Source organism: Cupressus sempervirens, chromosome 3 (genome assembly GCF_028749045.1).
Source record: "Cupressus sempervirens isolate cs-2001-9-10 chromosome 3, ASM2874904v1, whole genome shotgun sequence".
NCBI lineage: Eukaryota > Viridiplantae > Streptophyta > Pinopsida > Cupressales > Cupressaceae > Cupressus > Cupressus sempervirens.
In genome coordinates, this window is record NC_143120.1 from 888,210,945 (window position 1) to 888,234,900 (window position 23,956).

General features: G+C 33.6%; 1 protein-coding gene across 4 annotated transcripts in view; it reads right to left on the reverse strand.

Moving 5' to 3' along the window:
• RBL (Transducin/WD40 repeat-like superfamily protein) overlaps positions 1-5,507 on the reverse strand; it is a 49,207-nt gene extending 43,700 nt beyond the window's left edge. Inside the window, exons 1-5 of one of the 4 annotated variants that reach the window (XM_089822375.1) lie at positions 5,369-5,507; positions 5,140-5,207; positions 4,935-5,033; positions 1,490-2,580; positions 1,110-1,386 (exon numbers count right to left, since the gene is read on the reverse strand). In XM_089822375.1, the coding sequence (XP_089678501.1) occupies positions 1,110-1,386; positions 1,490-2,580; positions 4,935-5,033; positions 5,140-5,158 (1,486 nt within the window). In that variant the 5' untranslated portion in view covers positions 5,159-5,207; positions 5,369-5,507. Of the gene's footprint in view, positions 1-1,109; positions 1,387-1,489; positions 2,581-4,934; positions 5,034-5,139; positions 5,217-5,300 lie in introns of all 4 variants that reach the window. The other 3 variants (XM_089822374.1, XM_089822373.1, XM_089822376.1) reach the window with 3 other exon arrangements.
• Positions 5,508-23,956: the final 18,449 nt, after the last annotated feature.

Genomic DNA, 23,956 nt, shown 5'->3' on the forward strand with positions numbered 1-23,956 from the left:
GATTTCAAATTGGAGACTCATTTTTGCATCTAAAAAGATAAGAATTTTGCTAGATGTATTATTAATTCTCATTTTAAAATTCACTCCAAAGCATTATTTGTCTCTCATGATCATACAAATAACAGTTTCAGCCAATAGCATGGCCCTTGAAGTTTAACATTTTTGGAACCTGCAAGATCGCTGGCGAAATGCTCCCTACATTATTTCCAGCAGTTTAGCCCTCTTCACCTCTCCACAACAGATACACCCCCCTACATACGCAAGGGCAGCGCCATGGTGGTTTATAGTCCTCTTAATGCCACTCTCATTGCCGTCGACAGGGCTTTTTTCAACCATGCACATGGCATTGTTTTCTATTTACTGACTACCAAAGTGGATGGTAGCCACCTGCTCGCCACTTTCCTATATCATCTCAACAATGTGAGAGACCCACAAAGCCCAGGGCTCATTTCCTCACTTGGTACTTACTATTTCGTCACCAAGGAGTTATCAAATTATATCAAGGGTTCAGGGTTTGTATGCCCACAACAGCCACCGAAAGGGAGAACACAGCACCCTCTCCAATTGACTGCCAATAGAAGAAAGGAGAAACTTGCTTGATGGAGGATGCAGTAACCCTAATGATCAGGATCCTCTCCCAATGTTGATTTTATAGTTTTAACTGCTCAAATTTGTTTATGTTAATATGAAGCTTTGTCGATGTATATAGCTATTTCCTTTTTTAGGATAATTTTATTATGTTTGTTTCCCTTTTGAGGCAACATGATCCTCCGATTCCCAACTACACCAGTTTGGTTGGTTTTGAGGCATGATATCATTCTACCAATTGATTTGAGCATCAAACATACACCTTTACTTAATATTAGTTTGTGGCTCTAATTCATCAAATAAACTAACAAAAGTGAACTTTTCCTGCTGCTTCATGAAATAAAATGTGGTTGACATAATCAAGTAGCCACAAGCATTGGTTCCAACAAAGAAATAGAAAATCACACTAATCTTCTTGCCTACTATAGAATATAAACTAGATGCATTTATTATATTAATGATTTCTATATAAACTGGATAATACACTACAGAAAAATTACTTGAAGCATTAAAAATATTACCTACTAGAGAATCCGGAGTTTGACAGGTGCTCTGCTCTGGTGTTTTATCTTTTCCTTCATCTATGATAGGTGACCTATCTGACTGAGAAGGAGTGCTATTTTCAGGTTTAGAAGGGCTTTCTGAAGATTGATCCTGCTGTTTAGGACTGTCTGGCAATGGTATTGTAGGTAAATAGTATAGTCCTTCATGTGAGTCATCTGAATCACTATAATCTAAATAGTTTTTTCTAGTCATTATATCAACCTCCTCATCTTCATCCGCGTGTGCAGTAGTAACCTGTACAAAGAACATTACAAATTGAAATGCACAGTTTAACAATTCAAGGAAAATGATTAAGATGCATTCACAGAGATTGAAAAAGTAGTTCATTGGTAAATACCCTCTCAGTATCAGGCTTCATGTCAAACTCATCTTCTCTTTCAACATATTCTTCATTCTCCTCAAGCTCCTTAAAATCTGGAGCAAAAGCACTCCAATTTTCTGTATAATCTTTGGCCCATATAAACACAGCCCCTCCTGAAAGGGAGACTGAAACCACCAGCGGCCTTACAGGATGCCATGACAAATCTGTCAAGCTGTCTTTCGGTCCTTCTAAGATTTTGACAAGTTTCCCTTGCCTGTTCCATATGCATATCTTGTGCTCCCCTTTGCTAGCAGGTGCACCAACAATCCACTCACTATCACCACTGAAACATGCAACCTTCCATGGGAGACGATTAACTGCATCCTGGAACTCCTTAGAAAGTGTTAGGCATTGAGATCCGACCTGCTTCATGATTTCAGTCACTGAACTCTCTACTGAATCATTAACTAAGTTTTCTAGAGCTTGCGCTGCTTTATTGTGTGGTAAACAATTCTCAAAAACCCGAATCGTACGATCCCCAGAGTTGGTAAGTAGATACTTTCCACTCTTACTAAAGACAATCTGTCTAATTAATGCACCTCCAGGAACCTGAAATAGAGCTTGTATTCTTCTGGTCTGTGTATCGATAATCAGAATCTCCCCTTTGGCATTTCCAACATAAATTAAATCGCCTTTTTTGTTAAAGCTTGCAGTAGCAGAAGAAAAAACTACACCTCCATCAGAATTTTTACTCCTAGAACCATGAACTGGTTCTGTACCTGTAGAGTGTGCTGTGAGAGGAAGTGTGTATTGATTGCCTGAATTGAAGTCCACAAGGATAGGTGCACTTGACATGGGACAAGCTAAGCCCAATAAGGGATTTGCTGATCCAGGATGAAGACGAGCATACAAGGCTGTCTGCTGGAGGATGACACGTGTCAGTTTTCTCCCCTCACAAACATCCCACAGTGTCAAATATTTGTCCACAGATGATGTCAGTATTCTATATCCATCCTTAGACCAGCAGACACTTGTTATGGATGCAGTACAGTCATTATCACGGAGTTCTTTGGCAACTCCTCTGGTTTCAAAGTCCCATATAACACAGGCTCCATCTGTGCAGCCAGCTGTTTCATTTAAATAAAGTAATCAGACTTCTACAAACGCGAAAGTCAACGAGCAAAAGGAAGCTAAGAGATATGACATTTATAATCCTGTGGAGAAAGGTTGAGACTGAGACACAAGAGAGTATGGCAAAATGGAATGGCTTGCTCTATATCAAAAGCATATTATTAAGTTAACAGAAACTAGGTATGGTTTTTCAGACATGAAAAATATTACTTTTGTGGAAATTATGGTACATTCACTTACAGATTTTGCTGATTCCCTTTCATGAAAAGAATAAAAATATCTTCAATTTATTGAATATGCAATTTAGAGAGCTCCTGAGCTTTTATATGTAAGCGTAGTTTCCATTTTCCAGCTTTTAAATTAATGATCAAGCTTTATTAACCATTTAGGAATCGCCTGAATGACTCTAAACATGCTAAATATATACCAGTCAAAAGCAAATCTTTAGCAGCGACCAGATTACTTTATCTCTGTTACTAGTCAAGCACTTTTCTGTCCGGTTAAAATCCACGGCATAAACTTCTCCTGCTTCGTTCTCTTTAGAGAATAACAAGAACATACTATAATATTTTACAGTCATGAAGTACGCTACAATAAAGCAACCTTCCCTTATAAACTGTTTTCCATCCTCTGAAACTTATGAACACTCCACCTAAAGGTTAAATGAAAATCACTACTGTTGGCACACAAAATACTTGCTCTGTAAAACAAATTTTCAACCTTTACATTATTGAGTCAGCAGATACCTAACCACATGCACACACACCCATGCACAATTGCAAATATCTGTGATGCCATAAAGTGAGGCCGTATTGCTGTATTTAAACATGCATTTGTTTAACCACACTAGTGAATTTTTTAATGTGTGAATAACATTGTGTGCAGGTTTTGACTGTATGTATAGCGACCAAATCTCTGAGATGCCATAATGTGATTGAATTTGCTAATGTCTGGTAAGCATTATGTGCAGGTCTTGACTTGCCTGTATAGCAGTCACACATCCCTCACAGTGTATCAGAGCAATTCCAATGGATAAATTCCAGATTTATTTGTCTGAATGCCTTGGCCATCACCTGCCTGCCTTCTATTACAGATGTGGCCCAAATTTATGGAAGCAATGGAAAGCAGGCACCCCATCAAAGATATTAGCTTGTTCTTTTAATGGAAACTCTTATTTTCAACTTCAGAGACTCATGTTAATAATAGGTTTCTGAGTTATCCAGAACTTCTAGAGGGGAAGTAAACATACTGCTTTGAAAGAACAGTGCATCTGTGTATTTCACACACAAAAGCTGCAAAGAGATGTCCTTTCGAATCAAATGCACCCTATTGTCCTAGTAAAATGAGTGCATATAGGCTTACAACTCTAGTGACATAGCTTTCCAAACCAACAAAATATATTGTACCGGGTTCCAAATGATGGTTAGCGTTGAGAATCTACAAAGAGAAGCTAGTAGAAGCTCAAAACAGAAAAATGTATAACTCAATAGCTTTCTATGTCTGATTTCACACAAGCCCCGGACTCTATTATGTTCCCCTAGAAAAGCAATCCCGCTAACAATATCCCTCCCCAGTGCCCTGTTGGACGTTCAATCCAATCTACCAACGCTCGGACTTGTTAAGGTATTCTAGGTTAGTAGCAGAGCACCAAGCAAAGTCAATTATCTATGTGAGCTCTACAGTTTAACTTACCAGAAAACCAAGATCTACGTGTCGGGGACTAACCACGGGCTAGATTCTAATGAAACCAAAACATAAGACCAAAGGTATTATGAGAAACTAGCTATCCGAAGCATTTAATGCGCCCGTATGCTAGCTTTCCTATTGTTACATTCTCCACTTAACTTTCTCGTTTTCTTATCTTCTTCATCAAGTTCCTTTCCTGTTTAGCATTCAAATTTAACACTCAACACAAATAATTTACACCGTGCCTGAATAACTCATATGGGCATAGCTGAAACAGGTTCCCCAACAAACCCAATACTATGAGAGCTTCTCCGAGAACTTGATGACAAACACACTCGAAAGTAAAAAGCTGTAGTCCATGCCCAAGGCACCCAAACATAAACAAACAAAAAAGCATGAACTCTTTTCCATTTATATAATGACCTTTCACTCAGAGGGATTCCATACACAACAAACGAAAAAACATAAACACTTCCCCATGTACTAAATGATTGGGAAACTCCGACCAACCTAGCTGGAATTGAATAAAAGACATGCCTAAATGAAAAATTATCCTAAAAGAACTCAATTCAATTCCGACTAGAATTAACGAAATGTGCATAACTGAAATCAAGTACCAAATATAACAAAAAATTACAGTTAGAGGAACGAATGTACACCGGACCTGCTAATAAGGTTCCACGGCGATTGAACGCAATGCATCTGGCCATGCCCTTCTCCAGAAACTCTTCTATCACTTCAGGGAAATCCCCCTGAAATGGGTCTGCCAAAACCAGAATTTTAACAAAGGAAAAAAAAGAAAAAGAAAAACTTCAAGCGATTGACTTCCAGTTCACTAATGCAAAAAGAGCGACATTAATAGGCCTTACCAATGACTGTGGCATTCATGACGGCCTACACTCATAAGACGACCTCTTTCTTCGTTGCAACGCCAAGCCTGCACGACCTTTCTTCGCAGTATAAGAGCCAAAAAGCGGGAACGAAGAAAACAGAAATAAATATGGCAATAAATATTTTAATGGGTAGCTACCTATTTCAACAATGAACTTCCAAATTGTTCCCTCGTCAAGACAAATTGCATTTCTAATTACTCTCTACCTAAATCATCGTCCTTGGCAGAAAAATTCACGACTGTAAAAATCTTATGTTCTATGGTTTGAACATTGAAATCCTGTCAGAGATATCGCCCAAGACAAATTTATATGCCCCTACGGCTATAACCTTGAGAATGGAGACTTTGAAGCAATTGCTATGGAATTTAAACGGGTTAAAGCTACATGCAAATTATACAATGCAGAATAAGGTATTTTTCACATATTATTATTAGCCGTGACTATTTTTAGATTTTGATACAAACAAGAGAAGTTCCTGCATTTATAGATGTACATATATGAATAGTTATACTAGAGACATATTTAAATTTCAAAAATAAGTTCAAGAATTAATAGCATCATAAAAATAAAGCAATTTCTGATAAAAATAATTAGATAGATAGAAAGACCATCATTTTGAAACTTCAAGATTTGTCGCAAAAAATATATTTACAAAATTCAATTTTATGCAAATTTTAATGTTAAAATATATTAGTAAAGCGTTATATTTTTAATATGACCTATAAAAAAAAATTATCTCTAAAATCTAAATATTTGTTAAAATTATTTAAAGTAAATGTAATTTCTTTTATTCTGCAAAGTTTTCTTGATCAAAAGAATAATAAAAATTGGCAAAATTTTGTATTCTGCCACATTTGCAATTCATGTCTACTAGGGCAATCACCACTAGATACAAAACACACTTCATGTCCCTTCCATGCACTTTCATAGTTTAACTCTTCAAACCGGCATGTCATAAATAGCTAAAGCTCTTGTAGCGTTGGACATTGTTTCTAAAAAAATGGGGACATTCACTTTTTCCACTTAAGTTGAAGCGAATATTATCTCAAACTCGTAAATCTAGTGAATCAGAATATGAAAGGTTTGTTGCATATGACCTACTATCTTAAATGTTCTATGTGTCAAAAGGACAAAACATTTAATAATAATAACTTTGCATCATTATGTCCGCTTGTAAAGTACTCCATAATTTTTTTCCGAATTTTCTGGTCTAAAATTATTTTTTACTCCTTGCCTTTTTCGATAAGAACCAATAAGACATCATATAAATAGTATTTTTTTACTTTTAAAAATACATTCAAAATTCAAACTTCTTAAAACAGTTTGAAGGTTAAAAAATTCTTTTAACTTTATTGGACAATAACAAGTTTTTAATAGTTTTTGATGAAACTCAACGATTCCATAAGATTTCGAAGGAACTAATAAGGAATGGAGTACTTTTCTATTTTTGGTTTTCTCAATTTGTTATTTTTTAATTTTTTATAGTAATTATATTTTTTTCTTTTTTCTTTTTTAAAAATAATTGAATTTGTACAATTTTAATTGTTAGTTTATATTCACCCTTTGTCCCTCTCTTCTTCTTTCTTTTATTTTAATTTTAGTATTTATCTCATTTCTATTTTCTCTTACTTTCATCCATCTTCTCCCTCTCTCTACAGAAATATTAATGTTAAATTTGTATTTGAAAATAAAATATATGTTATTTTGTATTCAATAATTAAAATTATGTAAATAGAAATTGAATATAAATCTAATATAGATTTTAACATATATTCATAAATATAATTCTACTATAGATTTTATATAATAAATTTATAATGATATTGGATATTATGATATAAAAAATATTTTTGAAATATTTTTAGTGATTTTATTACTACCATATCTCGCACTAGTAAATATATTTTATTAATACAAAATTAAGATTTCAATCATTCATGATGGCATCTATTATGAAATCTCTAGGAAGCAAATTCAAAAATGGGACACAAAATTTACAAATCTATGTAAATATATTTTTTGAATGTAATATGTTTATACAACACAATTCTACATTGATGAAATGGTGTTGTTACGGGGAGGTGGCACTTAATGGATTCTTATTCTTTATGTAAGAACAAATCCTATTATTTTTAGGATTCCTACAAAACATTGCCTTCTTTGTAGATTTATTGAGTACATGTAGCCATTTGATATTTGGTGTCATGAAACTAGGTTGCCCTTTGTGGAAACTATTTGGATGCTTTCACTAGCAACATTTGCACCTAAAATTTTACCAATTTTAAGTTGTAGGAAGCAACAAATTTGCCATCGTTGGTAGTTAAATTTAAGGAGAAACTCTACTCATCCAAGAATGTTAAATTGAAGAAGAGTTTCTACTCATCCAAGAATGTGTTGTTCTACCAAATTTAGCTTTGTTTGTGTGTCATTAATTGTCACATGCATTTCTTAAACAATAAATAATATGACAACACAATTCCTGAATGTTGGGAATTGAGACTAAATAAGAATGTTGTGAAAAATACAAAACTTGGTCTTTCGTGAATTGCATTAATGGAGAAAAATACAAAACTTAAACTTTCATAAATTGCATGAATGGAGAACCATTCTCCTTCATTTCAATGCGCATTAAACTCATAATCATTTTAAATGACCAAGACGAGGTCATGCCAATGAGTAATCAATCCTCTATTATTTAGCAAGGTCTTTTATTCTATTATGAACCAACTCATGTGTCTCTTCCTCACTCTTTATAATCAAATTGTGATCCATTTATTTTTGGAGGCATTATCAAAGAATTACAAGAGAAGTGAATGATATAGATAACCATGCAAAATGTGAATGTAGAGATTGGCACTTGAATCATCATGTATGGATTGTTTCGCATTCATGATTGTCGGTGAATTAAAATCATCTCCATTTGCTTTTCTACTATCAATTAAACACTAACTACTGTGCTAATATTTTAGGAAGAGTATATGTTAATTGCTCACCATCTTAGATGTATTACCAACTAGTTGTGATATGACATGTCACTTATACAAAGTTATTCACACAAACTTGGATGCTAAGACATCAAAATAAATAGATAATCCATATACTGACAAAGGGTTTCCCCTTCACTATTGTAAATGCCTTTCAATGTAATAAAAACTCAATGTTGACATTATTTCTCTATGCTTAGCTTTGTGGTTAGAGTTGGGAGAAAACATGTGTAGACACTTAAAATCGTCCTAAACACTATATTAATTGATTTAATATCTCGCTTGACACTATAATTAGTCATTTATTAATTAATTATATTTGTCATGTTCCTCTACTTATTTAATTAAATAAATAGGTTCACTTCCCTGATGTATTTAAATTAAATTTAAATACATTCCCTCCAATGTGTTGAATTTTTTTAATACATAATGCTCCATAAATCCCCTTTTAAATAAATTTCAATTTATTTAATTCTCTACACTTTATTAAATTTTACAATCATGTGATTAAGTTAAATCCTATTTAATTTAATCCTAATCCCACCTAAAACCTAGTCTACTACCCATCACCCTCATCCTTATAAGCCTACCCACTAGTTAATCCCACTTAATTATCGTAAACACCTTTTAGTCCCTAAGTATTTGCTCACACATGTGTGAACAACTCAAAATCCAAGAAAGCCTCCCCTTTATTATTGTATCCAAAAAGTCTCTTACACACTTGTCCCCTTTGCTTTCTCCAAGGTTGCTCACACATGTGCGAGCACACCTCGAGCCATCTTAATCACCAAAAAGGCTTATGTTAACCTTTGCATGGCTTGTCTCCTTAGCCCATGTGTCTCCCTTGTGGCACCTATGTCGATGCCACATAGATGCCACCTCCTCAAGGCCTCTCTCAAGCCTATAAATAGAGCCCTTTGTCTCAAGCATTTATCATCTACTTCATTTGCATTGTTATCATGCTAGTATAGTGTTAGAGCTTTCTTAGAGATTTGCATGCTTATTACTAACCCTTTGGTAGATCTTAGATTTCTTACATTTATGCTTGCATATTTCATGATAGCTTACTATTGTTAGTTTACTTCATTTCCATATTCACCTCTTTAGAATCCTTCGAGATTGGCTTACTCATAGCCATTTCTTGAAGGTATTCTACACTCATCTTAGTTTAGATTCATATTTCATATTATATTTTCATTTTAATCACTTTGGGATTCCTCATAGTTGTATTTGGGGAGAGCACATCCACATCCCTTGTTCTTGAGCACACCAACTGTAATACCCCAAAATTGGCTCATTGCCAAGATACCAATTCTGGTCTATTTCTGATCAATCTTAAGTCCTATGTCACTAGGCAAATTCTTATTCTGCTACTCACTACTTGACTTAATTGTTAGATGCAGAAAACCCTAATCTGCATTCATCATGCTTATTATTTAATTCCTATAGTATTTACTCATATTAGTCATATTAAACCTATTGATTAATATTTAATTTAATTATTAAGTACTTATACTCTAATTAAATTAAATTATATCCTAAGGCTAATGTACTATGGAATTAAATTTATTTAATTTAATAAATATGCCTATTTTAATTAATTAAATGAAATTATTTAATTAAATGGAGAACTTACTTCTAATTAATTAAAACAAAGTTATTTAATTAAATGGGAAGTTATTCCTAATTAATTAAATGAAGTTATTTAATTAAACAAGAAAAGTGCCTCTAATTAATTAAGAAATGGGAAGTTATTCCTATTTAATTTACCTCGCAAATCAGCGAATTAAAATCTAAAAATTTTACTAAGACTTTATTTTGATATTAGAATACCTCAATAAAAATTTCAAAATTTTCAGATTTAAAATAAAATAAAAATAAGTTTTTTATGCTTTTCCATATAAGAATTAATTTATGAGATAAATCTCAACATTTTGATCTAAAAATTTTATTGTCAATTTGGGACACTTTGAAGAGCTCACAGTAACAATTTAAGATTTTTTTGATTAGAAATTCATTTTAAATATTTTTTAAAATATTTTTTCATAAAAACATTAATTCATGATGCAAATCCTTGAGTTTTAATCGAACTTTTTTATTGCAGATATGTGGAAAGTGACAATGAAGGATATGGGAGGATTTTAAATTAGAAAATAATGAACTTGAATGATTAATCATTTATCTTTGAATGCATGTTGCAATTAAATTTAAAATCCAAACACACTCTTGAATGCCTTGAAATCTAAAACAATCAAATTCAATCTTGAGTGCCTTAATAAATTGACAAATCTTTCTTTTGAATGAATGCGCTAAAAACTCAATCTTGAATATCATGGATTAAAATTTACATGTCTTTCATTGGAATGAATGCTAAAACACACTCTTGAGTGCTTAAGGATCAAAGAACCATTGCGATGAAATATTTGGATTTTGGTGCTTAAAATGAATACATTCAATCTTGAATGCATAAAGTAATTGACTCTTTTCTCTATCAATTTCTTATGTTGATGACGCTCGATTTACTTTTGTTGATGAACTCTCGATTTATTATGTTGACAATGTTGTAAGTTGGAAAGAACCTTGCATGCTAAACATGAGTGTCTTCAAGAGTAGATTACAAAATCTAAAGATTCATTAGGAAAGAACAAGTGTCTTTTAAACCCCAAGGCCACTTACGTATTCACTCCTCTCACGCCTTTGGGTGATCTTGAGTGCACAAGAAATAAGTGGACTTGTTTTATTTTTTTAGGAGGCCTGCTTGGGGATTTCATCACCCCTTGGGATGACCTCAACTCCCGTGTTCTAGCGGAGTATAAATATCGGGAGGTGAATTGAAAGACACCTCTCTTGGAAGTATAATCTTGTCACTCTTGGCTAAGCCCCAAAGAACTTTATACCTTTGGGAAGTGAAGGTGGAGATTTGGGTTACCGTCTCCTCCCAGCTGTGTGGCATTATTTTCTTTCATCTACAGATTTGGGCCTCACGTACCTTGTGTATATCGAGGAAACCTTATAGTTGATCTTTGTATATCCTTGTTGAAAGCCTTGATAGGATTGTTGATGTGTTTGGTGTGTTTGAGTATTCAAAGTCCAAAATCTGCATGAACATCAAACAACTCAAAACTCTTGAAATGGTGAGTTAAACATCTGATGAGAAATTGCTTGAAAATGTTAACTCTACTATCTTCATGAATCTTCACTGGTCTATGTTAAGAAACTTCATACACAACTCTATTTGCAACTATTTGAAACTAAACCATCTCAGTTGAACACTTGTGACCCACATCTGAACTAGTCTCTTTGCTCTATTATTCTACTTGATCTATTGTTTTGTTCTCCATTATTGTCACGATAGTCAATCTCTTGGTTGTTCTAGCCACTGACTATTCGTACCTTGGAAAACATCACCCTTGCTATCACTTACATCTACTTTGAGACGACCTATCAAAAAAATTCTACCTGTGACTATTGCAACTAAGGGTGGAAGAGAGTTTTTTTGCTTCACATAAACCTAGGACATCGCAAGGGCTAACAACAAATGCACTAAATCCAATATTCCTAGCGAGGAAGAAGAGATACTTATTGCAAACATGAAGAAACAAATCCAATCAATGAGCGCTCAACTTCAAAGAATGAAGGAGGAAGATGACACATCATCGAACAAATTCTCCTTGCAAGATTATTTACCTTCCTATAATGTTGAGTCCAAGCCATCTCAAAAAAATTTGCAAACACCTAAGAAATCTCGAAATATTTTTGAAGAAAAACCTTGGGAACGTAAACCAAAGCATGATTTCATCCCTTTGGGAAGATCTTATGAATCAACTTTGGAATAACTTCTTCAAAAGAAACTCATTGTGTTACCTAAGGTCACTTTGGCTGGAGTTTCCTTTATGAGTAACTATTGTGCCTATCATAGACATAATTTACATAAAACTTCGCATTGTAAGGAGCTGAAAAACAAGATCCAAGATCTCTTTGATAATGGCATAATTCAAAAAACTAAGCTCTCAGCTACTAAAGATTCTACTCTCAATAAGGATCAACCTCATGAAACCATGTCTAGTAATGGTTCAAATGCAACTTTTACTTCTTCCAACATGCAGCCACCTTTTAAATTGTCCAATCTTTCCAACACACATCCGTCAAAAGAAGAACTCGCTACTCCCCTTGTTGACTATGTGTACCCTCAAGGTTTGCCTTTGAAAGAAACTCAAGCCAATAGATACTGGGCTACAAGTCTTTTCACTACCTTCACTGATCATACTTCTTCATACCCTGCTATGCCTATGAAGTCCACTCCAAGTAATTTTCCTTCTGAACTTCAAGAGCCCATTATGCAGACTCCAGAAATAGATTTGAATACAGATTCAGATACTCCCTCATCCTTGGAATTGGTTTCATGTCAAGAGGACCACTTAAATGATGAAGAAACAAGTGTTGATCAAGACCAAGATTCCTTCATCCCCTTTCAAGTCTTCCAAGATCTTGTGCCTCCATCTCAAGAGCCACATAGTCCTCCATCTCCCATGTCATGCACCTCTACTAAGCAAGATCAAGATATTCCTTCCACCATCCTTAAGGAGATTATAAAAGACCGAGAGAAGGATACTTTTCTATGTTACCCAAAATTCCTTTTGAAGAGAAAAGTGTTCCCTCGCTCTCTTATTCTACCTTGATACATTCACTTCCAAACAATGCTCAAGCTTTAAATACTCCTGTCAAAGGTATTGCTCCTATAACAGTTACTCGTAAATCTATTGATGGCTTTGGTCATATTGCTCACTCTAAAGATGCTGATATTCGTACTCATGGTCTGTTCACATCTTCTAAATCCATCCTTGGTCCCTACCCATCTAAGCTAAAACCTTCAAGTCTTCCATCCATATTGGGACCTTATGTTCCTCTATCTCCTACTTCCACTCTTAGCCCATTACACGTTCCTCCTACCCTACCCCAAGATCAACAAAGATACACATACTTGAACTCTTCACATCCACCTTTCCGTCTAAACCAATCACATTGGCCTCATTCATCCATAAATCCCAAGTCCTTTGGAAGCAATTTGGATGATCAACTCAAACACAAATGCATGAATCCATCCTCAAAAGTTCACTATGTCTCCTCTAATTGACATGTGAATGTCAAGAAGGAAAATACACAAAAGAGACTACAAAGGTCCACTATTCAAAGAGCTCAACCAAGGAAAGTGTGGATTCTTAAATATGTTATTGAAGAAATGTTTTCCAAAGCATCTAATGAAAAATCAAAAGCTATATGGATTCCCAAGTCTCTTTTGAAGGACTTGAATATTGAAAACAAATCAAAGTTGACATTCAAGCTTCCAAAGGTTTCCACTCCATCTCCTTCCAAACATCTTCCTAAAAAGGTTTCAAAACCTTCTACTCCACCCCTCTCCAAAATGGCTTTGCTACCTCATATATCTAAGCCTCAATCTATTTCATCCATATTTCCTCCATCATTCCACTACCCTTCAAGGTGTGTGTCAATGTTGATCTTGCCTAATATCTCATCCACCCTCATGAGATCCTCTAAATCTTATGCCTGCTTGCCATCCTTGCTTGTTTCAGTCTTCCAAAACCAACAACCATATCCTCCATCTACCTCTCATTTTCCTATCATTTCCCTTCCATTACCTTATCAACATCTTTGAGTGTACCTTGCTATGGCCTTGGCTTATCATAACTTATCTTTCTTATAGGCATGCTATATAACTTGAGAAAAGCTTGAATTCTTTCCAAAAACTCTAAAAATTCAAAAAAAAAAGAAAAAGAAAAAAAATTTACCTTGGTGAAAACTTGGAAGCAGGCACCTTGGTAGCAAAAGTAAAGAAAAATAAATCCATCCTATGGTGAAAACCACTTCTTGTGGCACCTTGGATAAGTACCATGATGAAAACTTGGCAAATAAGCGTCATGTGTAATTCTTCCATCCATAACATCCTATTGTGATCTTACTTATCCTTCATATGTCCTCATTCCTGAAGTCATTCACTCATAACCTCCATAACAAACTTTTCTGTCCTATTCAGTTAACCCTTTGGTCTTGATCAATGAAAGAAAGAAGAAAACTCAGTTCTTAGCAATCTCTTGACATGGTCATTTTCTTGGATTACTTACGTGACACTTTTCATTACAACATGAGCTTATATTGTTATATCCTTTTCCCTAGCTTGGGTAATCTTGTGAAGGCTTTCCTTGAAAGTACCATTCATCGCTTCATACTCCTTGCCTATCCATCTCCACTTATCCACCAGCTTGCTACTACATATTGTCCTGCACCTTACTAAGACACTGGAACAAAATCAAGGTAATTCTTCTTGAGAGCTAGTAATCTTTGAAAAAGTTCTAAAAATTTGAAAAAATCTAAAAATTGCAAAGTAACACCAAAAAAATTGAAAAAATCAAAATACAAAAAAAGAGAAAAATACAAAAATACCAAAAAAAAAAAAAAAAATCCTGCCAAGAAGGTGAAAACCTAGTAAACAGGTGCCTCTTGTTCCCAATGCCCCATCTTGCAGCGCATCTTTTGGCTATTTTGTACAGTCGCTTTCATGCTTTCGTTTTCCTACTTTTCCTACTTTCTACTCACGTATCCATGGATTGAGTCTTGTCACAGCCTGAGGGCCTTCCTCCTTAGTGTCACTATTTTTGAGATTCTCCTCATAGAATTTCCTTCGCGACAGTCACCAGTGGTCCTCGCTTCATCTGCCTACTGTCACTAGTGTCATTATTTTTGAGATTCTCCTCATAGAATCTCCTTCACGACAGTCACTAGTGATCCTCACTGCATCTGCCTACCGTCGCTAGTGTCAATCTTTTTAAGATTTTCCTCATAGAATCTCTTTCGCAACAGTCACCAATTGTTTCAGCTGTGTCTGCCTACTATTGCTAAGGTCATGTCTCCATATTCCTTTTTGGAAAATCTCTCTTGCGTCGGTCACCAGTCATCCTAGCTATGTCTATCTACTGTCACTCAGTCCTTCTTAGGTTCTTCATCGTGAAGATTCCTCTTTGACCTCAATCACCAGTCATTTTGACTGCGTCTGCCTACTGAAGAGATTTCTTTCAAACATGTTATGGACACTGACACTTGACATCAATCCCAAAACATTGAACTCAAAAATGATATAATTGTTTGGATATGCTGAGCATTTTCTTTGTTTGTTTTGTTTTGCTTTATCATATCTCCTCGAGCAACTCGATGATGTCATCTTCGACTAGAGAAGCAATGACTGGGGGCATGATCTTTTTCTTTGCTTTTTGTTTGCGATTTAGTTCCAATAAGTTGATCTATTCCTATAAAAGGGATATCCACTATAAGAGCCTCCATCTCATATTGGATGGCCGTGTGTACCTCGACTCCTTTTATACGAATACGCCAATAACGTTGGTTCTTCTCCTTGTTTCTTGGAGTGAACTCTTCATGCTATAGTAAATACTGATACTCGTGCTGCTAAGTGAATGTATGGGTCACTACGAGTATATCTAGCACACTTCTATCTCAGGTTACGAATGCAAGGATTGTTGCAGACAGAATAAATACTGAATACTTAGCATAAGAGGGATCTCTCGTGTGTTTGGTGTGTTTGTCATGCAAGCAACATTCTGGTCATCCTAGCATTTATGCTTTGATGCTTATGTTAACTTGCTATATTAAAAGGGACAAATGTTCTGGTCATTTTGGCTTCTTGTGCCTTGAATGCTTACATTTAATCCCGACAAACCTATAACGTATGTTCTATTCATATTCCCATGATTGCAATGTCAATGGAAATTGTATAATGTACGAGCTTTGTTCTATGTCCAGTGATGATAAATTGTTGAGGCTTGGTAACCAGACCTAGGGTTGCATTTAACATAGTCTTGCATTGCATACTTCACTTGCATAAGCATGCAATTCAATTGCAAATCTACTTTCACCTTCTCTGATGAGGGATTGTTGATCTCTTAAAAGAATTATTTTCTTTCATGAACTGCACAAATGATTGATTAATCACCCTCTTGGCTACTTTGGCTGCTCATAACCCATTTTTCGGGATCGAATTCGAAATTTGACACAATTAAGTGGCTCAAAAATGCATTTAAAATTTTTTGTGCAATCCAAATTCTTTTGATACTTTGCGATTCTTGGAATCTTTTCAACTCAAACTTGGACTTTTGGACCTCGAAATCACTTCGGATCAACTTCCAAATTTCTTCAGATCGTTTTGATCTCTCCATATTTCTTCAGATCGTTCTGATCTCTCCATATTTCTTCATATCATTCTGATCTCTCTTTATATTTCTTCATATCATTCTGATCTCTTCATATTTCTTTAGATCATTCTGATCTCTCCAAATTTCTTCTGATCATTCCGATCTCTTCATATTTCTTCAGATTGTTCTGATCTCTCCATATTTCTTCAGATCATTCTGATCTCTCTTTATATTTCTTCTAATCATTCTGATCTCTTCATATTTCTTCAGATCATTCTGATCTCTCCAAATTTCTTCTAATCATTCTGATCTCTTCATATTTCTTCAGATCATTTTCATCTCTCCAAATTTCTTTTGATCATTATGATCTCTTCATATCTGTTTAGATCGTTCTGATCTCTTTATATTTCTTTTGATCATTTTGATCTCTTCATATTTTTTTTCAGATCATTCTGATCTCTTCATATTTCTTCAGATTGTTCTAATCTCTTCATATTTCTTCAGATTGTTCTGATCTCTTTACACTCCACTACATCTCGAATTTCTTTTGTATCTCTTTGTATACTGCTTTACATCATATTTCTAGTGTGTCATCTTTCAATTTCTCTCCCGAGGGGGCAGGATGATTACATCATTGAACTTGAATTTCAAATCAATTTGAATCTTCATCACTTGGGGCATCTCATCATTCGGGGCATCTTGCTCCCTCCTATTTGGCATCTTTGCTATATATCTTATCTTTTCATCAACTAATAAATCTTATAACAACTCTTCTCAGAGTTTGATGGACAGGTATTGGGACAGTCTAAACCCCGACTCCTAAGGATCAAGCCTCATTCTGGAGATGATTTTATGACTTATAATTCGATCTTGCTATCTTTTATCAATCTCAAGTATCTAGACGTTCTGTTTGGATCCTTAAAGGTTAAGCTTCATTCTGGAGATAATTTTTTAAATGCTTTCAATCTCAGGTATCTAGGTGTTCTATTTGGATCCTTAAAGGTTAAGCTTCGTTTTAGAGATAATCTTTTAAATGCTTTCAATCTCAGGTATCTAGGTGTTCTATCTAGATCCTTAAAGGTTAAGCTTTGTTCTATAGATAATCTTTTAAATGCTTTCAATCTCAGGTATCTAGGTGTTCTATCTGGATCCTTAAAGGTTAAGCTCCATTCTGGAGATGATCTTTTAAATGCTTTCAATCTTAGGTATCTGGGTGTTCTATCTGGATCCTTAAAGGTTAAGCTCCGTTTTGGAGATGATTTTTTAAATGCTTTCAATCTCAGGTATCTAGGTGTTCTATCTAGATCCTTAAAGGTTAAGCTTCGTTATGGAGATAATCTTTTAAATGCTTTCAATCTCGGGTTTCTAGGTGTTCTATCTGGATCCTTAAAGGTCAAACTTTGTTCTAAAGAAACCTTTTAAATGCTTATCAATTTTAGGTATCTAGGTATTCTACTTGGATTCCTTGGGATTAAGCTATGTTCTAGAGATAGTCCTTAAAAGCTTATCGATTGGTATCCATGTCATCGACTTCGGAACCAATCTCATCTTCGCATCATGCTTTCTAATTTTTCTTTGAATTGAACGTGTTGCTCGCACATTCATTCAAAGAGGGACAAAATGTAATACCCCAAAATTGGCTCATTGCCAAGATACCAATTCTGGTCTATTTCTGATCAATCTTAAGTCATATGTCACTAGGCAAATTCTTATTCTGCTACTCGTTACTTGACTTAATTGTCAAAAGTAGAAAACCCTAATCTGCATTCATCATGCTTATTATTTGATTCCTATAGTATTTACTCATATTAGTCACATTAAACCTATTGATTAATATTTAATTTAATTATTAAGTACTTATACTTTAATTAAATTAAATTATATCCTAAGGCTAATATACTATGGAATTAAATTTATTTAATTTAATAAATAAGCCTATTTTAATTAATTAAACAAAATTATTTAATTAAATGGAGAACTTACTTCTAATTAATTAAAACAAAGTTATTTAATTAAATGGGAAGTTATTCCTAATTAATTAAATGAAGTTATTTAATTAAATAAGAAAAGTGCCTCTAATTAATTAAATAGAATTATTTAATTAAATGAAAAAGGTAATTATGAGAGCATACCTCATTTTATTAAATTAAATATCTCTCCAAAATCTCTCTTCGGTTCAAAAAGGAAATTCCCAGTTCACTGCTGATCAAATTAGAAGTGACCTAGATCACTTGCTTTTACACTAAAGTCTATCTGAGTTGATTGACTCTTACACTCAGATCTAAGCCAATTAACTCCCTTTGATTTGGGAATCTTCCTTTATGACTGAACTTCATCTTCAATCCTGACCGTTGATTGAAATCGATCTCAACCGTTGATGGATTCCAGGAAAGTCTATTTAAGAGACCCTCATTTCCTCATTACAGAGGTTGGAATTTGAATAGTATTGAATTGTTGTCGAATTGAGTACTCAACTCTCTAGCTTTCATATTGTTATTGCATTAAATTCTCATTTAAAATAACAATGCATACATTTAGATTAATGCCTTCTATTTCCTAGATTAATTGCTTGCACTTTATCTAGATTACTTGCATATCATATATATTAGTCACATTTTCTTTTAAATCATTCGTTCTTAGAGGGTCTGGTTGCTTAACACCTCAAATATGAGGATATCTAACAAGCAATTCCCTTTAGATAGAAGGCAACAGGTCACTTTGCCGGCTGATTTTTGGATGAACAATCCAATGTTCATTCCGAGATGAATCCACAAATAAGGACCATGTTGAAGTGTGCGTGTTAGCATAGCCCACATTTTCACATATACACCAACAAGGCCTCTTATGGGCACCCTTGTTGAGTTGCTTTGAGGTTGCATGAGGATTCTAATCTTCTGGTTGCATAGTTTTAAAACTCAAGTAGAATAGTTGTATTTCGATCTTGTTTGAATCTTTGCTATACGTGTACAACTAACTTTACTTGTTTACGCATGCCCCCAATAGGTTAGGTTTTCTTGCATAAATTTTGACACGCCTAGTGGGACCCACATCCCTTTTCCATTATCAAATTTAGTATTTTAAGTAAAAATCATGTATTATTGTCTTCATTAAGATGCAATGTCATATATGAAAACACTTTGTCATCTTTGTAGATCGTCATCTCTGCATTTTAGTGTCTCCACTAGCGACAGACTAAATAACCCACTGAAGAAAAAATCTATCATCTACGATGTTTGGACTTCTTTGCATACTTAATTGTTGTCTCTGCAGTTTAATATTTTGTCATCTGCATTGTGGGTGGCTAAAAATTAGCATTTTTGCTTGATTGCCATCTCTACCTTTAAACCGGTGTCTTTGCATGTAGATTGTCGTGTACAATTTCTCGACCACCCACTGTTTTGGCATCTGTAATTTGTCGGTGACTCCTAGTTTGTCGTCTGTGATTTTTTGGCAACTACAAGTTTTGTCATCTACGTGTTTCAGCACCTCTACTCTACTACTGTCGTCTGCAATTTGCAAGAGTAAGTATCAGGTATAATTTGTTTGATTCTATTATGTCATCTCTGTTTAGTCATCTATGATATTTTGTCATCTGTGTCTGCATTTTGTTGTCTATATTTTTATTTTATTTTTTAACAAAAAATTGACTTTTAGTGGTTTCGTAGGATATGGGTTATTCTAAGTTAATTTACATGTATAAACAATAAATAAAAAAGTGAAAATAAATTTTCCCATAATTAGGCTTTCATTTTGGGGATTTTGTTGAAGCTAATCAAGTTTTTTATTGTAGCATTGCAGAATGGAGCCTTCTAGAAACACCTAACCATGCTTTCTTGTAGATTTTCTTAAAGTTTTGTTGCTCTTGGGAAATGAACTTAAATGCTTAAACACTTGTCTTTGAATGTATATTGCACTTAATTGAATAAATCAAACACACTCTTGAATGTCTTGAAGCTAAAACAATCAAAAACTCAATCTTGAATGCCTTAAGAGAACTTATAGTCTATCATTGGAATGAATGCGCTAAACTCAATCTTGAATGTCATGGATTAAAACCTACATGTTTCATTGGAATGAATGCTAAAATACACTTTGAGTGCCTTGAAGAGAACACATTTTCCATTGGAATGCATGCTAGTGAACACACTTTTGAGTGCTTAATGATCAAAGAACCATTGCGATGAAACACTCAAGTTTGGTGCTTAAAACAAACACTCTCTCAATCTTGAACGAAATAAAGGAACTTTTTCTATATCTATTGATTTCCTTATGTTGATGACTATCGATTTATTTTTGTTGATGAACCTCAACCCTGGCATAATGATAGAGTATAAATATCGGGAGGTGAATTGAAATACACCTCTCTTGGAAATAAAATCTTGTCACTCTTGGCTAAGCCCCAAAGAACTTTATACATTTGGGAAGTGAAGGTGGAGATTTGGGTTACCATATCCTCCCAGTTGTGTGGCATTATTTTCTTTCATTTATACATTTGGACCTTGCGTACCTTGCGTATATCGAGGATACCCCCAGTTGAGCTTGTATATCCTAGTCAAAACCTCATAGGATTGTTGGTGTGGTTGACGTTCTTGAGTGTTTGAAACCTTCCCTAGTTGAAGGGGACACACCATATAAACTTTTCTTGTATATATTTTATTGTATGTTTTGCATGTTATGTTTCAAAAAAAACCAAAAACATCATAAAGTTCAAAACGTAAAAACATTTCAAAACAAAATTACAAAAGAAGCTCTAGTTTTCCACATCACTTCTTCTATCTATAAAATTCAATGTCATCATGCATCTCTCATCTTAATCATTCAACTCATTCCTCAAAATTTCAAATCCTCCTAATCATTGTCGCATCTTCTTAATCATTCAATCAAATCCCTAATCTTCACCCTAGTCCTAATTCATAATCCACATCGAAATCCAATTTCCTCATCCAATGATTCATACTCATGATTCTTAATCCAATCCCTTGTCAAGTTCATTCCTTTCCATCTAATCTAGAATAGACAGTTAATACTAATAAACCTTAACAAAAACTTAAAACTTGAAATGCAACAAGCTTAAAGACATTCAAACTTGTAAACCATGATCATGCAATGTATTATTCAACTTAGTTGCAATGTAGGTAAGTCTTATGTGTGTAGATGAACTTGTTGTATTAAAAAAATATTGGTGTGTTTTGCCCAAGTTTTGGGCATGAGTGCGTGATGATTTTATATTGAATGTTTATACTCTTGTTGATTGGGTAGGAAATATTCATGAGACAAGACTACAAGTGGTGGACCATTCTTTCTCGGAGGAAGGTTAGTTTCTTGGATAAGTAAAAACATAATTGTATATCTCAGCTAACAACTGAAGCTTAATATGTTGCCACCTCAAATAATTATTAACAAGAAAGTATTCGAAGGGATAAATAAGAAGGTAATTGAATCAATTATTATCTATGGTGATAAGACAAGTGATAGTAACATATTAAAGAATCCAATTCAACATCCCAAGACAAAGTATATTATAATTAGGTATTATTTTCTAAGGGAAAATATAGAGGAGAAGGAAGTGAGACTGGATTATGTGACATAAAAGGAGCAAGTTATAAACACATTCACTAGGTCATTACCTAAAGATGCTTTTGAGTATCTAAGAGATAAGCTAGTGATTATCCCTCTACTCGATTAGGACAAAGATGTCATGGTTGCATCAAACCACCAAGCCTAATGTTTATCTTTCTATGGGTTGTTGTAGTGATGACTACTTCTCAATGAAGAGTGAGTATTTGGTTTATTATTTTTTTAAAAATATCAAAAAGTTGTTGGAGATTTAAAGTATGAAGGTGAACTAAAAAACAAGTGAAGTGCCTTTGGAATTATTGTCAAAGGGGGACAAGAACTTGCACTCATGCCCAAAACTTGGGCAAAACACACCAATATTTTTTTAATACAACAAGTTCATCTACACACATAAGACTTACCTACATTGCAACTAAGTTGAATAGTACATTGCATGATCATGGTTTACAAGTTTGAATGTCTTTAAGCTTGTTGCATTTCAAGTTTTAAGTTTTTGTTAAGGTTTATTAGTATTAACTGTCTATTCTAGATTAGATGGAAACCCAAATTGCAACAACTTGCATGATTCTTGATTTCACCTCACATTGATAATAAGGTATAGATATCGTATAAATTTTCTACCATTTAAGTAGTTGACACTTTGGTTAAATCAAATGCCTTTCTTAAGTAAAATTCCAACCTAAAGTGCACATCCAAATTTTCAACACATACCCTTTTAATTTAAACATTAAAACAATAGATAAAACTCATCTAAATTATTTGTGTTAAAATGTTCGCTTGATGGTCATATGCATTAACTCATATGTTTACTTTTAGAACATCAATCTATTAATTAAATGTATACTAAATCATACGATTACATCCTATTAGACAACAACATTAACTAACAATTATTACTCATTCCTTATTAAAATAATCAATAAATATTTGGCCAAAAGATGCCTCTTTTAGTTAATTTGGGAGAAGGATGAAATAATAAGCACATTGCATGTTTTAATATTATATATCACGTGTATATATTATAATAACATATAATTTGATATCCTTTTTATACTAACTTAGTTTCACTTATTAAATTAATCACTAATTGTTCATCCCATATATTATATAATAAATCTTTATTTATTAGGTTGTATACTACATTAAATATGTTTATTATATAATATATGAGATGAACAATTAGTGATTATTTTAATAAGTGAAACTAAGTTAGTATAAAAAGGATATCACATTATATGTTATTATAATATATACACATGATATATAATATTAAAACATGCAATGTGGTTATTATTTCACTATTCCTTAGTTAAATAAAAGAGGCATCTTTTGGCCAAATATTAATTGATAATTATAAGAAGGAATGAGTAATAATTGCTAGTTAATGTTGTTGTCTAGTAGGTTGTAATCGTATGATTCAATGCACATTTAATTAATAGATTGATGCTCTAAAAGTAAACACATGAGTTAATGCATAGGGCCATCAAGCAGACATTTTAACACAAATAATTCAAAGGAGTTTTATCTATTATTTTAATTTTAAAATTAAAAGGGTATGTGTTTAAATTAACATATATTAATTAATATGTATGCATTATATATTATATTAAATAATATATATCATATTATTTTAATATATTAAAACATATCTAATTAACTTAAATTAAATATCATTATTAGTAACTTTTAATAAAAATATCATTTAATAAAATTTAATCTAAACTAAATTTAAAACATATTTAATATAAAACAAATAAAACTTACCTTGGTTAGACACCCTGTGGTTGTTGTGGGGCCCATGTACCCTACAAGTGTGGAGACTTACACAACAGATATTGTTGTTGTCAAAGCACACGACCTTAGGTCGGGTCAAATCCCCTCCCTCTCACATATCTTTTTTTAATATAAAAAATTTAAAAGAAGAGGAACAAGTTTCTATAAAGAACTCTCCCCTCTCCTCCTGAACTTTTTAATATAAATATATTTTACATGTGGGGTAGTTGGGATTTTTAA